This window comes from Brachionichthys hirsutus, chromosome 7, assembly GCF_040956055.1.
Source record: "Brachionichthys hirsutus isolate HB-005 chromosome 7, CSIRO-AGI_Bhir_v1, whole genome shotgun sequence".
Classification (NCBI taxonomy): domain Eukaryota; kingdom Metazoa; phylum Chordata; class Actinopteri; order Lophiiformes; family Brachionichthyidae; genus Brachionichthys; species Brachionichthys hirsutus.
The window spans coordinates 14,365,131-14,379,839 of record NC_090903.1 but is presented as its reverse complement, the minus strand read 5'-3'; the positions used below and the strand labels follow the sequence as shown (position 1 = coordinate 14,379,839).

Sequence of the window (14,709 nt, the reverse complement as noted above, 5' to 3'; positions counted from 1 at the left end):
AGTTTCGTGCCCTAAAATTGCGAGGATTACAAGGATTCAGTGGGAATTTCTTCCCTGTGAAAAGAATCAGAAATTGCACGAAAGCCGACTGCGTAGAGGAAAGTGACTGGTTCGCGTCTCCGGACGAACTAAACGGGACAATCTGGACATCTGAGAGCCGGACTAAACAAATCCAAAGTACCCTCGAGCTTTTACGGACAACGGCCGTGTGAAGATTCCCTGGGAAACAGCACGCCGCTCCGTCAACTTTCCCTGAGTAAACACACCGGAGAACAAATGACAGGAGGCTTGGGGGGGGGGGGCAATGTCACCTCCACCCACCTCCTCCCGGACTGTAAATAACCGTGTTTATGTTCGGAACATCAAAAGGATGGACGAGCCAACCAACTGTTCCCCTTTAACAGCTGGGGAAGTCATCACGGTGTCATCATCCGCCTTCACTCAAACACCGTCAGCCGGGAGCCGAGCCAGCGACGGGTTTAAGCCCCTTTAGGCCGATTTACGGCCCCATCGGCGGCGCCACGATGACGTCATTCCGTTTAAAGATCCATTAGCGCCCGCTCCATTTTGTTGAATCTCGCAGGAAACGGGTCGAGCCGGTGCCGGCTTGTTTTACACCACTTTTCACTCGCGGATCAAACAACGCGGTGGAAAAGCTCTGCTTTAAAGGAACCCGATTCGCCAGACCCTTAACGATTCTTCGCTGAGGGTCTTTTGCGGCGGCTGCCATCGATGAGTGTGAGTTGAAGGACGAGGTCAGTCGGTTCTGGAGAAAAGCTTAGCCTGACTGCAGCCGGGTCTCCGGCGATACCGGACGTGTTCCCACGTCATTTCACTTCTCAACGGGAACATTTTCCTTTTTAAAGCAAGACTTTGTGGCACATGATTGCCTCCAGTCGACGCTCCGGTCTTCCTCTGCCCCCCCCCCCCCCCCCCGAATCCCCCCAGCTCTGGGTTTGCAGCTTTGCTTACCGGTAAAGGCCTTTTCTGTTAAACCCATAGAGCTTCTCTTGCATTCTTCGACTCGCCTCAGAGGCCTGACGCGCTAACGTCTTTACAAGACAACAAGAAGCGAAAGAAGTCGCTCTGACGTGGGAACGCCGCACATTCCCTGGCCGCCGGGCGGAATCGGAAGCACTCCGAACTCACGCAGCAGAGGGAGAGGTGGAGAAGCTACTATTTTATAAAAGTAATGCAGAGAGAAGCGCGGAGCTGTACGCTCGGGAGGAAGAGGCCATTAATCTTCATCTCTTTGTCTTCGTCGCATCATAAAGTTACAGACTGGGAGCTGTCCAAGAGCTTTTCCTTCCTCTCTGACATCCAAGAAAAGCCTCAGAGTCAAGAGGAAGAGATAAGAATGATTAAGAACAACACGGCGCACGATACGACAGAACAAGCTCCAAACGGGGAGAACGTAGAAATGCACCGGTGGCTGGGGGGGGGGGAGCAGGACAGCCATTCACAGAGAGCAACCTGCTCATTTTCTGAGTCAATAATCAAAAATAACCACATCTACAGTCCAGCTGGGGAACTCCAGATGAACACATTCTACTGTCCCATCCCCGTCTCTCTTTAAGCCCCATCTTGTCCCCGCATTATCACATGCAATTTTAGGGTCGGATTGAGTGGGTGGTTGCGGGTCGGAGGTCGAAATGACCCCTAGCAGGCCTGTAATGGATCATCTTTCATGACCAAGCTGCTTCTGATGTAACGCCTCTCCATCCTCAGGTCCTCTGAGAGGCCTATAAAAGGATCAAGTCCCAGGCTTGTTATAGACCAGGGATGAGGCGACGGAGGGCCGACGGGGTCAGAGGTCAAGGTGCCCTTCAAACATCTTTATTTCACAGGGACTCGATCGGTTTCAAAGGCAGCTAACAATGCACTGTGCATTGAAAGTTTTTATTTCATGTGATGAAAGAGGTTTTATCTCTACAAAATGACGACGCCTGAAATAATTTAATCAGGGGAGACGATCTACTAGCTAATCTGGGACTAGTCAGACAAGGTCACCTGGGAGTCCCATTACAGCATCAGGAATCTAGGAGTTCCAATCCCAAGCGCTCATACAAACTATGTGGCTTTTCAGCCTCATATGAAAAGTCCATCAAGCGCGAGGGGAAATGAAATAAGCTCGGCCTCACGGCCGATCGGAAAAATAAGAGCCGCATGTCCGACACAAAAGGCAAACCATCGCTGGGTGAAGCCTTTCATGCCGTGCACATCTGGAAAAGGGATGTTGGTATTCAGGTAGCATGAGCGGAGAGGTTTTATCTATCGATTCGCCCTTTGAACGGGTTCTTGGCAGCCGTTGCCGAAGACGTCCGCGTGGTAATTTACACCAAACCACACGAGCTAGAATGACACTCCGTAGATCGCAGACCTTCGTCGAGGCCGCAGTTTTAAAGATAAAAGGGAATTCTAGATCTGACCCTCGATTCCCAAACTAATCCACCAACCAACCTACGAGTCAATCCCTCGACAAACGAGTCATCCAACACGGGTGAAACCCAAACAACAAGAAATTCAATGTTTGGAGAATGAAAGTTTATTTTCACGCGAAGCTCAGGCGTCACAATGAGACCTAAGTTTGGAACGTCAAGCACGGCATCCCTGGAATTACATTCGTGTTGGACAATTCCTGCACCTGAAGGTTTCTTTTTCCGGCACCAATCCAGGATGTCCTTTAAATAGCAAAGCAGAAAGTAAAGCAAGGGTGTGAAGGTCGCTGCGAAGGTCGCTGCGAAGGACTGCCTACTTATGCGACTTGTTTATTACGCCAGAATTCACATTCTGTTACAGACACGGATTTATTTAAAGCTTTCCAATCCTAAAACTTCAACCACAATGCTTATACCATGGATTAGGGATTACCTTGTCAATCCAAAAATATAAATTGATTTTAAAAATAGACTCCTTTTGAACTTGCTTTTTTTTTGGGTCCCGTCATAAGCTATTCTTGGTTTTGCCTTAAATGCTGCTGCTATTTAAATCCAAGGACAAAGCGGAAGGCTGGAACGTATAAATGCCCCATGTGGAAAAAAAACACATCGTTTAAAGGGGGAAACGCGAGTAACGAGCTGCCTGCCTGATTCAGAGCCTGACAGAAAGCGCTGCTGCAGTTTGATCCAGACAAAAAGAGTCCAAGGAAGCCCGGAGAACATAAACCGTCACCGGCTTCCTGCTGCCAGAGGATCCGAGATCCTTCAAAGCCGTTTGAATCTTTCCGATAACAGCACGATCCAGTAGCAGATACGAATCTATAATCGTCCACAAACTGTGGTTGTAAAAGCGCAGAACGCCAAAGAGTAAGCTTTCGGTCAGCACGCGGCCCTCAGGCGGATCCAAGTCACCGACTGACGAGATGTTGGAAGCAGAAACGGGAACGACGGCGCCGAGGGAACCATCCTTCAGACGGATTCAGCCCGTCTTTCGAGATCCACAACAGAACCTGCTGGAGGATTTCACCAACCCAAAAACCGACGGATTACATTTTCGTCTTTGTCGACCACCACAACGCTATTGATCTGGGGAGGAGGGGCCAACCTGGAACCCAATCCCGCTCACCAGAAGTGAAGAATGATTTATTTGGTTCTGCTTCAAAATTTAATGGGTTCCTTTTTCAGGCCCTTTTTGGCTACGGACTTTCAGTTTCATGACAATCAGCCGGAGAGTATTCCCAGATTCCCACTGACTGAGAACTCGGCGTTCCTTGGCGGAGGCAGATTTGTGTTTGTTATGAACAACAGTCGTGATTTGAGATTTTCTTGGAGACATTTCAAAGATTGCTTAAAGACGCTGATTGTAAGTAGCTTAAAACCATATGCTGAAGAAAGCCACGTGTGTGTGTGTGTGTGTGTGTGTGTGTGTGTTCCCGTTACTACAAGCGCCCCTAATTACAAATGAACTTCGAAGGTGTTGCGTGACCCTTTTTGCAAACGAGCTACTGCAATTTAAACTCCCTTTCCCTCCGCCCTCCTTCAGCCAGCCGAAGAAAAGAAAGCGATTGTCGACGTCTTCCTTGAGACGTGCTGTTGTTGGCTTGCGGCCCGGGTCTGCTAACATAAAGGGCACGCTCCCTGCGGGTTGGCTAAATCGCTCCGATTCCCACAGGATGTCTGCAACTGAGCAACTCGGGCCCCACAGACCGGGCGCCAAGCTGGGAGTTAGTCACGGAGCTGTGAGAAGCTCGCCCTCCTCAAATCTTACAGGACGGCGACTTCGTCCCGGTGTTCCATGTTAGCGGTAATTAGCAAATAAATGCATCTTAATGACGTCCATTAGCTTAACAGAGCGGACGTGGCGACACGCTTTTATACAGCGAGTGGCTGCCCAAGAAAGAATTCGGTGTTCGCGAACAAATCCTACGCCGTATTTAGAGTTCTAGCCCCGGTTCTGCTCAGGCAGCCGCGCAGAATCACCAAATAACCAAAGTGTGGCGAATGAATTCAATTCTGTTCTCTACGTAGCTCCCTTCAAGGAGGGTTTCAGACGGGTCCGCGATGCAAAAACTACCGGAGGAATTTCTACCGGCCAAACGTGACGTTTCCGGACTGTAACATTTTGAGGGGGGGGCTCAGTGTGAAGAGCAGTGGCCCCATTGTGATGAAGAATCTGCTCTCTAAATGGCTTCAATCGCTTTTGGGGGGCCGTTGCTACAGTAGTAGCGGTGTCAAATCACGAGTGTGATATTCACACCGGGACTAATTAACGCTGCAGAAAGGCTGAAATGTGTTAACATGAGCGAAGTGCCGCTGACGTGTAAATCCCACAAACACGTTTCGCTTGGGGCGAGAACTTCTCGCTCTCAGGCTGCACGTTTGGGCTAATTGTCAGCGAAGCTTTACTTCATGTCCCAGCTTGACCAATCGCAGCGGCTCTGGAGCTACACTGCTGGAATTCGGAGGTTGTTTTGTTGGGAATTTTCATGCCCATCTGGAAAACAACTCCGACGTCCATGAGAATAACATCTGACTTTGTAAATGAAGCCGGGTGCGTGTCTGTTTGATGGTCCCCATCCAAGGAAAACAAGCGCTGGTTCGCATTTAGGCTTATTCTTTATTCCTTCGGCCACAAGTTCAGGAAGAAACTTTAAGCGCAATCTCATCAAACACGAGTAAGACAATGATTATTTTATTCCCCAGGCCAATATTCATGCATCATAAAAGACCACCGTCAAATACTCAACCTGATCACCTCTTCATCTGCTGTCTGATGAGGTCCGTGTAAAAATAAAATAAAACACACGTACAACAAACACAGAAAAGTCCCGTCGGCACATTTAGAAACCGGCAGGCCTCCAGCGCCGGACCGGCCGGGCTGCGTTTGCAATCTCCTTTATTCCCCATAGGAAAAGAAGAGTGATTGTACTTTGGGGGGGCTTGGGGGGTCCGCGGAGGGAGGCTGGGATTGAATTACATCTCATTTCACCTTGCTGTATTCACCGCCATGCTCCGGCTGCGTGTTTGCAGCGCTGCTTCAATCAACAAGTCTGAAATGTTATTCTGAAGGGTTGCGACGTGACCCGACAGGGGGGGGGCGGAGTCTAAGTTGATGCTCATGCATTTAGGAGGCGGCTGGCGTGCAGGATGCGGATCCGACAGGTTGCATGGCTCACATCTAAGAAATCTCACGAACTCTCCGTGTGCAAACTTCCGGGCTCTTTATCTTTTCTCCTCGTCTGTTGAAGCGTCCCGTCTTTCCGCCCTCGCCGCCTGCTGAGGCCACGTTCCTCCCAGTATGGCCGCACACCGGCAGCTGCTCTGTGAACTTATCTCAAGCTAAGAAAGGGGATCTGCCACGCTCTCTTCCTGTCAGCACAGATGTCAAGGTGAACTTAAATAAACGGTTCTGCAACCCTGGGACCCCCCCCCAACCCGGTTAGCTGCACAGATTAGAGGAAGCCTGTTGTTTACAGCGGGGGCGGGGTCCTACTGGGTAAAAAAAAGAATGTCTAGGGATTACCTGGATGGATATCAGTTTGATCGAAGCATGTTCACCCCGTGGTAAGGAAACAGACGGCACAGAAGACGGGACGGGGAACAGGTTCCTGGGGAGGTTGGGTGTGCAACGGGAACTAAAGGATGCACCTGGGCAGGCGGCTTGCAGCCCCAACCCAAAAAGGTCGGTGGTCCGACCTCGGTGTAAACACAAACACACTTAAGTCTCCTCAATCCCCGACCCAGAAGTCTGTCAACAGACGGCTGGAAATACGTCCACCGCAGCCCTCCGAGCCCAGGGATGGTTCCTTGGACCGCTTGCTCCTGCATAGAACCGCAGAAACAAGCGGTCCAAACCTGCGTGATGGTCCGCTCTCCCAATAGAACAGAGGTTAGGCTGAGAGTCAAGCAGCCTTGGCCCGAGAGACGATGTTTAGAGAGTCGACGTATTTCTTTAAATAAAAAAAAAAATCAGCAGCAAATTTGTTTAGCCTGACCACAAGCAGGCCTGGATGGAGCGAGGAGCGATGCCAGGCTGCCGAGCGGATCGGCGGGCAGGGAGGAGGGAGGACGGCGGGGTCCCGTTACGCGCCCCATCATGGCTTCCTCTGGGATCCAGGCCAGGTAAGCTGTCAAAGACACTTCCTCCTTCTGAAGAGCTGGTCTTTAAAGGGCCGTAAACACACCCAGAGGGCATCCTGCCCCCCCCCCCCCCCAATCATCTCCTCCTGGTTAATCCACCCTCACAGTCCTGTCACATCCAATCACAGGGTCACGGTCTGCTTGGCCCGAAACACGTCAGGTCAAAAGAGAAAAGGTCAAGACAAACATGGAACTGGTTTCCATTATTAGACGTTTCCCTGAATTCTTTGGAATCCCACGTTCATAAACATAAACTCCTGAATAGAACAACGGGTATTCCCGAGGACCGGCCCTCGCCATCGGCTTCAAAAGCCCTGCACATTGTCCAGAACTGAGCAGCTCATGCGGATCAATACCCAGAGCCCTTCCCTTCCGTTTGAAGTCCTTTGGTTTTTGTCTCGCCGTCACACAAAGCAGCTAAATCCAATGAGTCGGGTTCTTCTTTGCAGAGCCAGACGTGATTGACAGGGGCCGGAGGAGGGGTTCTGGAATCTCCCAATCCTTTCCCCCTTTTTTTTCCTCATTCAATCACTCGCTCATTGACAACAAGGCGCGGGAATGGAGTCCGTTCCCGATCCGCATCCCCGTCTAAGCTCAGCTCGCACCAGATACGGCCTCTGGCTCGTTCCGAACGCTTGTGCGATTTGTCATTTGGCTCGCTCTGCGATGTTCTAAATTAAAATCCAAAAGTCGTTTAAACCATTCCTGGAAGAGGCGGATAAACTCTCACAGGTCAATTCACACACGCTGCAGCACAACAACGGCCCGATGGCACAGAAACACGATCCTTCCCGTCTGCGGGACGGAGTAAACCTCCAGTCACCCCGTAGAAGACGATCGTTCTGTTGCCGATCATTAGAGTTTGGGATCCCTGCTTTAAGAGAAAGTCTGGTTCAACTTGAAGGAGTTTACAGCACAAACTCATTTCATGGTCGCAGACAACAGATCTTTTATTGGTAAACGTAATTGTGAACTGATTTTTTTTCTCGAGGCAGAAAACTGTTCAATGTCCTTCAGTCGGACAGTTAATCACTGAATCGCTGCAGCTCTGCTTCGTGACAGAAATGTGACACGCCTCGTCTTTGTTTACCCGTCGTTGGACCCGGATGACATGGTTCCCATCCTCTAAATCCTGAACCCATTACCGAGAGACATGCATCGCTAATTAGCAGATATTGCTTTTTTTTTTTTTTTAAATGGGGATTTGTTATTTGGAACTCGTTCAGAGCTAAAACAACAAAGCAAAAACCGATCAATCACGCTCCGGCCCTGCGGAATATTCTTATCCATGGAAAGAACTTTGTGCCGGCCGGCATGCGAAGAGAGGGGACGCATGCAGGACATAGTGTCACTCATCCTGTCCACCGGACCGTGATGCACTGTGGTGCTGGAATGGTGGACATGCTGACGTGTAAATAGCATGTTAAATATTTGGTTTCCTTCCTTTGCCTCTTGTGCCTGAACACAGCCGACCGGGACGTAAGAAACCTGAGGACGCTGAGGAGAGGTGAGGGGATGGATCAAATCGATGCTAAATTATCCTCACGGCATGTTTTTGCATCCTTAAATTCTTGGTATATCTTTTCAGAAATGTCTTTCCAGGCTGCTTGCTGCACACGCAGCTCGAGTGTTCCGAAGATGCCCACCGCTAAAGCTCCGGGACAGCGGTAGCCACGGTAACGACCGTTGAGTTAAACAGCAGATTAAGAGTATCCTTCGCTTTGTGCATCCTGAAGTAAGCTTAAGATTTGCTGATTGGTCACACTATTAGATCGATAAAGTATTCCTGCCACAGAAGATTCATGGAGTCTCTGACACGCACGAGTCGTTTCATTCATTGATTAATCAAAGGCATGTCAGCAGCACGGGTTCCTGTCTGCAGGGCCTCCATCGAGTCCCCAGAGTTATGTCCTCTCAGTCACCTCAGAAGCATGGCAGCCATGTGGACATGGTGTCCGGCCCGAGCAGACTGGCAGGCGCCAGGTGGACGACAATGGCAGGGCGCTCTATAGCGCTCTGTGCAGGAATCCCACAATGCACAGCAGCATTGTGAGGGCCGGGACGGGCTCGAACGGATGAAGGATTAAAGCTGAGAAATAAGAAACGCATCGGCAGAAACGCAACTCATCCACGCCTCATTCAGGCCTGGATGAGTCACAGCTGGACACGCCTAACTACACTTTAAACAACAACTGGTGCTGTATGTAAGATAAGAGAGGGAGGGATGGACGGACGGACGGACTTACCTGGGGGACACAGGCAGCTGGGAGGAGCTTCCCTCGCCTCCCGTGACTTCGGTAGGCGCGCCGCGAGCTTCTGCACAAAAGAGAAGAAGAAGAAGACCGTTTTAAAATCGTGTCTCACTTTGATAAAGGACGGATACTCAATCGATCAAACGTCTCTTCAGGCTGCAAGCCTCTGATTCAGAGCGATGCTGGCGCATTCTGGGTACGTCCTTGAACATCGGTTTATCCCGGAGGACGACCTCTGAGAGGCAAAGGTCACCGAAGGCGGATCTCTGTGGACATTTTCCTTGTAAATGGACAAAGTTCAAACCCCTGATTGCCGATAGGCCCGTTGAAAATTAGACTCCTGCTTTGGAAAATGAGGCCGATAGCCTGCTTGGAAAGTTTAAAAGACTCCAGACACATTTCACAGATGTGTTTTGATGATTCTACAAGACTTTTGATTCTCATTATTGTCGACTCGCCTCCGTGCAAATGGACAAAAGTCAGTCCCAGAGTTTAGAACCATCTCCTAAACGACTGTCTCCATCCTGAGACGGGTGGCTGGAGTTGCATCAAATCAGCCGCCGCAGGCTGCAGTTTGACTTCACCCCGTTTTCCATCAGCAGAGGGGTGAGTAAATAACGACCCGATCCTTTTAGGGCGTACTGCCCCTTTAAGAGGGATGAGGAGAAACCATAAAAGTGTGAGAACAACTCAAAATCACGCGGATTTTATTCCTTAAGTATGAGGTTAGCGATGAAATGCAATGCATGGATTCCAAAGTTAAGTGCTCTCGTTATTCACGAGTCTCACACAGAACTGCACACCCAGGCGTAACCCCCCCCGAGCCCACATTGTATTATTCATGAACACTTCCAGGAATTTATTTGGTTGATACTGGCAGAGCCGACACGACTGGAGAAGTCTTTAGTAGAGCTAATCCAGAGAGGCGTGGCCTCAGAGCTCCTCCTCCTCCGCCCTGAAAGCAGCATCACTGGAAGTCGTGATAGGGAAGACAGACGCGTCTTCATCCTGACCCTTTCGTTAGGCCACTCCCCTTTGGGATGTCGATCACCTGATTTGAAGTATGGCAACGAGGGGAAACAATCCACACACGTCTGGCCCACCTCCCCACAGGAAATACTCCAGCTGGTGGAAAAAGCCGTTTGTAGAAAACACAGCGTGGAAAAAAAGAAAACTCGGTATCTGCACCTCTACCGGGATCGGGATGAAGATGAGGAGTACGCCAAAGAGGAAGCAGACCCTCCTGCATGGAGCTCGACGACCACTAGTGTGTGTGTGTGTAACATCTGTTTGTATCTGTGTGTGCGTCGTAACCCGATACCAGAGTGTTTGATGTGGTTTATTCTATTTTAAAAAGATGACAAACGCTCCCACCATCCTGTACTCTGATTAAGAACTGGCACCGGTGCCATAAACGCCCCGACATGGCAACCCTCCGCGGCCCCCGGCGCTCCGAATCCGAGGGCAGTTGAAGGAAACAAACAAAACGCTGACATCCAATTATATATATGAATGAATGAATAGCAACACATCCTTTGTGAGCCATTATAAATGTGATCACTCCCACAGAAAGGTTGTTTATTTACTTGTTTATTTATTGACGTGGACTTTCCAAAGCTTCTTGTATGAACTCTGAGGTCGTTGACATTTGAACGAGATTAAGATCCAAAGTATGTACGAGACGAGAAGAGGATCGGCCTCCTCACAGCAGGGGGGGGGGGGGCTGGTAAAAATAGCCTTTAGAGACCTGCAGCAGAGACGCCCGATCGGAACTAGCATTAAAATCAGGCGGGAAAACTCGTTCACAGGCTGGCCGGGGGGGGCTGGGCCGGGACAGCAGCCCGTTTATCTCTCAGCCAGGTGGGTTTTATCAAATCACACCCTCCGGATCGATTCATTCAGTGTCTTGAAACGACTTATTGATCCTCATCGAACGCCGGCGCTCATTGGAAATCCTTCCAGAGCTGCATGTCTTAACAGTATCTGGATCCGTCAGCCTGTTCAGTCTCAAACGCGTCTGTGAGGTAACGTTCAGGTCGGGTGTGTTACCCTGAGCGTGTGTGTGTGCGTGTGTGTGCGTGTGCGTGTGCGTGTGCATGTGTGTGTGTGTGTGTGTGCGTGTGCAGCCCTCACTAACTGTGCTCTGGCAAAGTGCAGAGGTGGCTCAGGCACTTCTACTTGAGTTTAGGCTCTGCGATTAGCTCTCCTACACACACACACACACACACACACACACACACAGGGTATGTTTTGGGTGGCGACTCTGTGGGGAGCAGCGTGAGGAAGCTGAGGCCAGAGGAGAATATATTTTCACATTTCCACACCTCACAGTGTGCCCCCCCCCCCCCCCCCCCCCCAGCTCCCATCATGCATCTGAAATCTGATTGCACCAGGATTGTTTTCAGGATATTCAGGGAGTACTTTGTGGCTAATTGTGAATGTTTAAGGGGCCGTTTTTGGGGGCCCAGATAAGAAAAGCGTGACGGGTGAGGAGGGTGAGGCAGTTATTTTGGGAGGGGCACCGTTACTCCTGGACCCCCCCCCCCCCCCGAGTCCGCCACTGTTTCGGTGAGCACACGGACATGCGATGCGGCTCTGCTCATGAACACTTAATTAACTGAACGTTACTCAAACAGGAGTAAATAAAGCATTTGTTTGGGGACTATTTCTATTCCTGCAGAGGATGAATCTCCTGTTTAACAGGTCTGAACAGGTTGTGTGTCGACCCGAGACACGTCAAGGAGTCGGGGCGGGACACGCCGTCATCATCGGGACGGACAGGGAGGTGGATTCTGGACTGTGTCGGGTCGCAGTACCACCGACACCACATCTGTGCTTGTGTCCCATTAATAATGTCTATTTATACACACGGCTAAACAAAGAGGCAGGCGCTTACTCTCCGGGCCCCACGGAGGAGCCCCGGAGCCGGCGGTCCGGTTCTTCACACGTCGGCCTGAGAGGATTTGTGACACACGTCGTCTAAATTTGCAGCTGGATGTCCGAGCTCCCCTCCCGTCCTCCATCCCGGTCACCTCGACTCCATCCTATCCGGACCTTTGTCATTCCATCTCCTCTTTGAAATACAAACACTCCTATCCCTCTTCTGGATCTTCCACGTATCAATAGAAGCGCAGCTCATCCGCTCAGAATCGTGTCCGCTGAGGGACGTGGAGTCAAAACAGACTCCGATGGCGTCGGTGCTTCCTGAGACTCCTCCTGACCTCCTCGCCCACCTCCTCTCACAGGAGGCTTCATGTTGACCTGCTCCTTTAACACACGCCCGATAAATCAGATTTTTTGTGTGTGTGTTTTTGGGATGCTCCTTCTTCAACTCAAGAGAACACATGGAGGATGAAAGGCCACCGTTCCCCCCCCCTCGCTCGCTCATTTACACCAGCAATAGTGAAAGGAGCTGTGGGGACGGGAGACGGGGTGGGGGTGCGCGTGATAAAGGCCACTGAGAACGGAGGAAGGGGACCGAGGGGGCCCCACGGGACTTCAATCACATGTGGAAGACCTTGTTAGTGAAAGAGAGAGGCGAGTGGGAGCGACAGATGCGAGGAGGCCAGGGAGAACTCCTCGCTCCTCATCTCAGGGAGGAGCAGCAGCATGGACGGAGCAGGAGTCAGCGGCGGTCCCGGACCCCCAGCGAGGAAGGATATCCAATAATTCATGTTAACGGAGGAGCAAGATATGAAGCTGGGTTTGGGGTTGACGGGGGATTTTTAGGGCCCCCAAACGCTGCATGGTTGATCTGCACCCCCCCCCCCCCCCCCCCCCCCCCCCCCCCCCGTTAGAATCCACTTTGTGTTGCCAGGCAGGGTTTAAAAAACTAATTTCTTTAAATAATCTTAAAGCCTAATTATGACATAATACCATTCAAAATGAGACGTTTGAGTTCAGTCTGAGAAGAAGAAACTACAAGCCGGTATATATTTTTAAACTATAAAACCTTTTTTTTTTTTTTTACCACACTGATTAAAATTAATAAATAAACATGTTTATTTTTCGTTTAAATAAATCTGCTGCTTCCTAAACCTCTGGAGTTAATAAAATAAAATAAAACTAGAATGACAGCGCGCTCACCTCCTCCAGGATCTGGTCCAGTCGGCCCCGAATCACGGGCTCCACCTGCTCCAGCGACCACGTCCACGCGGAGAGCTGCGCGTCCCGCTGCTGCTGCTCCAGACTTACTATCCTGGACTGTAACTCCGACGTCCTCACGAAAACAACGACGCAAACTCCGACGCACAGGACGCACAGCGCGGCGCAAACCGTTACTCCAGACAGGTCCCTCCAGGTCCTCCAGCGCGGCGTCCTCTCCTCACCCGGTTTCCCAGCGACGCCCCGCTTCTGGTCCTCTTCCATCTTCAGGGGTTAAATCCACCCGGAGGTCCCTCTGGTCATCAGGTGGAAAGAGCCCTGGAAGACCTGCAGCTCTGGAGCTGATGAGAGGCTGCCTCTGTCCGTGCGGGGGTCGGGGGGTGGAGGGGGTCGGATAAGTTGCGCAGATGCCGCGTTTCTTCTTCCAGCTATCTCTGAAGCGACTTTTGCTGCGCGGACGTGAGAAGCTACATGGAAGATGAAGACATTGCGCGCTGCGTCCTCCAGTCGGTGTCTTCTCCCTGCGCGCTCTGCTCCGTCCGTCCCATTCGCTGCGTGTCCTCTGCGGGGTCCCGCTGCAGTGCGTGCCGCTGGTCAGCCGTCAGTGCGCGTCTCTGAAACCCGAGCCAGCCTCCCTCTCCTCCGCTCCGCTCCGCTCCTCCTCCTCCTCGGAGAGGTTTTAGGTTAAACGCCGGGGCGGGATTCAGGGCGGTGTTGCCGTCCCCCCTTTGATCCGCGCGCACTTTGGTGACGGGTATTTTTAGGATGCGTAAAGCGGGATGCTCAGTCACGCAGTTGGTGCAGCGACGGCCTCCTGACTGTTACACCTCATAGGCAGCGATCTGGAAGCCACTAGATCAGACCCAGAAGTTCTGGGAGCCATGAAAGCAAAGTGGACCTCTCTGGATCAGATGGATTAAGGATCCGGAGATCCTAGAAGACAATGTCTCCATCTGTGAGGAAGACGAAGCTTGGACGTCCCAAAAGGACAAAGGGAAGACCTCAGAGTCCACCAAGGCCTGGTTCCAGAAGAAGCCCTGGATCGTTCTAGAAGCCGGCTGAATATCAGAACCAATAATCAGCCGGGGCGATAATCGATCACCCGTCATTAGCAGCTCATGAATATGAATCCTGATGAATAACTTTATACTTTTAATTTAATTCTACAACATTAATGAATTTCGAAAATTAACAGATCCGATATCGGAAACCAATCAAAAGGAATCATTCAAAACATGTTCACATTTAAATTGGGTCGCTTGTTTGAGTGGAACTAATCACTAATAATGCCACCTAATGATTGCATGAATCCGCATGTGAGCCTCGGCACAGAACCAGCAGAGAACCAGCACAGAACCAGCAGAGAACCAGCACAGAACCAGTACAGAACCAGCACAGAACCAGCAGAGAACCAGCACAGAACAAGCAGAGAACCAGCACAGAACCAGTACAGAACCAGCACAGAACCAGCACAGAAACAGATTCTCTGCTCCTCGTTGTGTTGCTACTCCTGACAGAACCTCCACCCGGTACCTGCTCCGTCTGAGCCCAACCCCCGGAGCCAGATTCCTGAAATCAGCATCAGATTCCCGATGAGACAGGAGAGGTCACTGTTTCGGTGCGTCCATTTCTGCAGGGACGATGATGATGGCCCGAGCATGCGTTCCCCTGGAAACAGGAAGGAGCCCGGCCTGCGGCCGCAAAAAGCCTGATTTAAGTTTTACAGTCATTCTGGTTTTTATGTGGCGGCTTCCCCGTAACACCATGTCGATTAA

The 14,709-nt window shown here is 50.9% G+C and overlaps 1 protein-coding gene across 1 annotated transcript in view; it reads right to left on the bottom strand.

Annotated features, from left to right (window-relative positions):
* col13a1 (collagen, type XIII, alpha 1) overlaps positions 1–13,354 on the bottom strand; it is a 58,617-nt gene extending 45,263 nt beyond the window's left edge. The window contains exons 1-2 of the mRNA XM_068741114.1: positions 12,917–13,354; positions 8,825–8,894 (exon numbers count right to left, since the gene is read on the bottom strand). Coding sequence (XP_068597215.1) covers positions 8,825–8,894; positions 12,917–13,198 — 352 coding nt within the window. The 5' untranslated portion in view covers positions 13,199–13,354. The remainder of the gene's footprint in view (positions 1–8,824; positions 8,895–12,916) is intronic.
* Between the last annotated feature and the right edge of the window lie 1,355 nt (positions 13,355–14,709).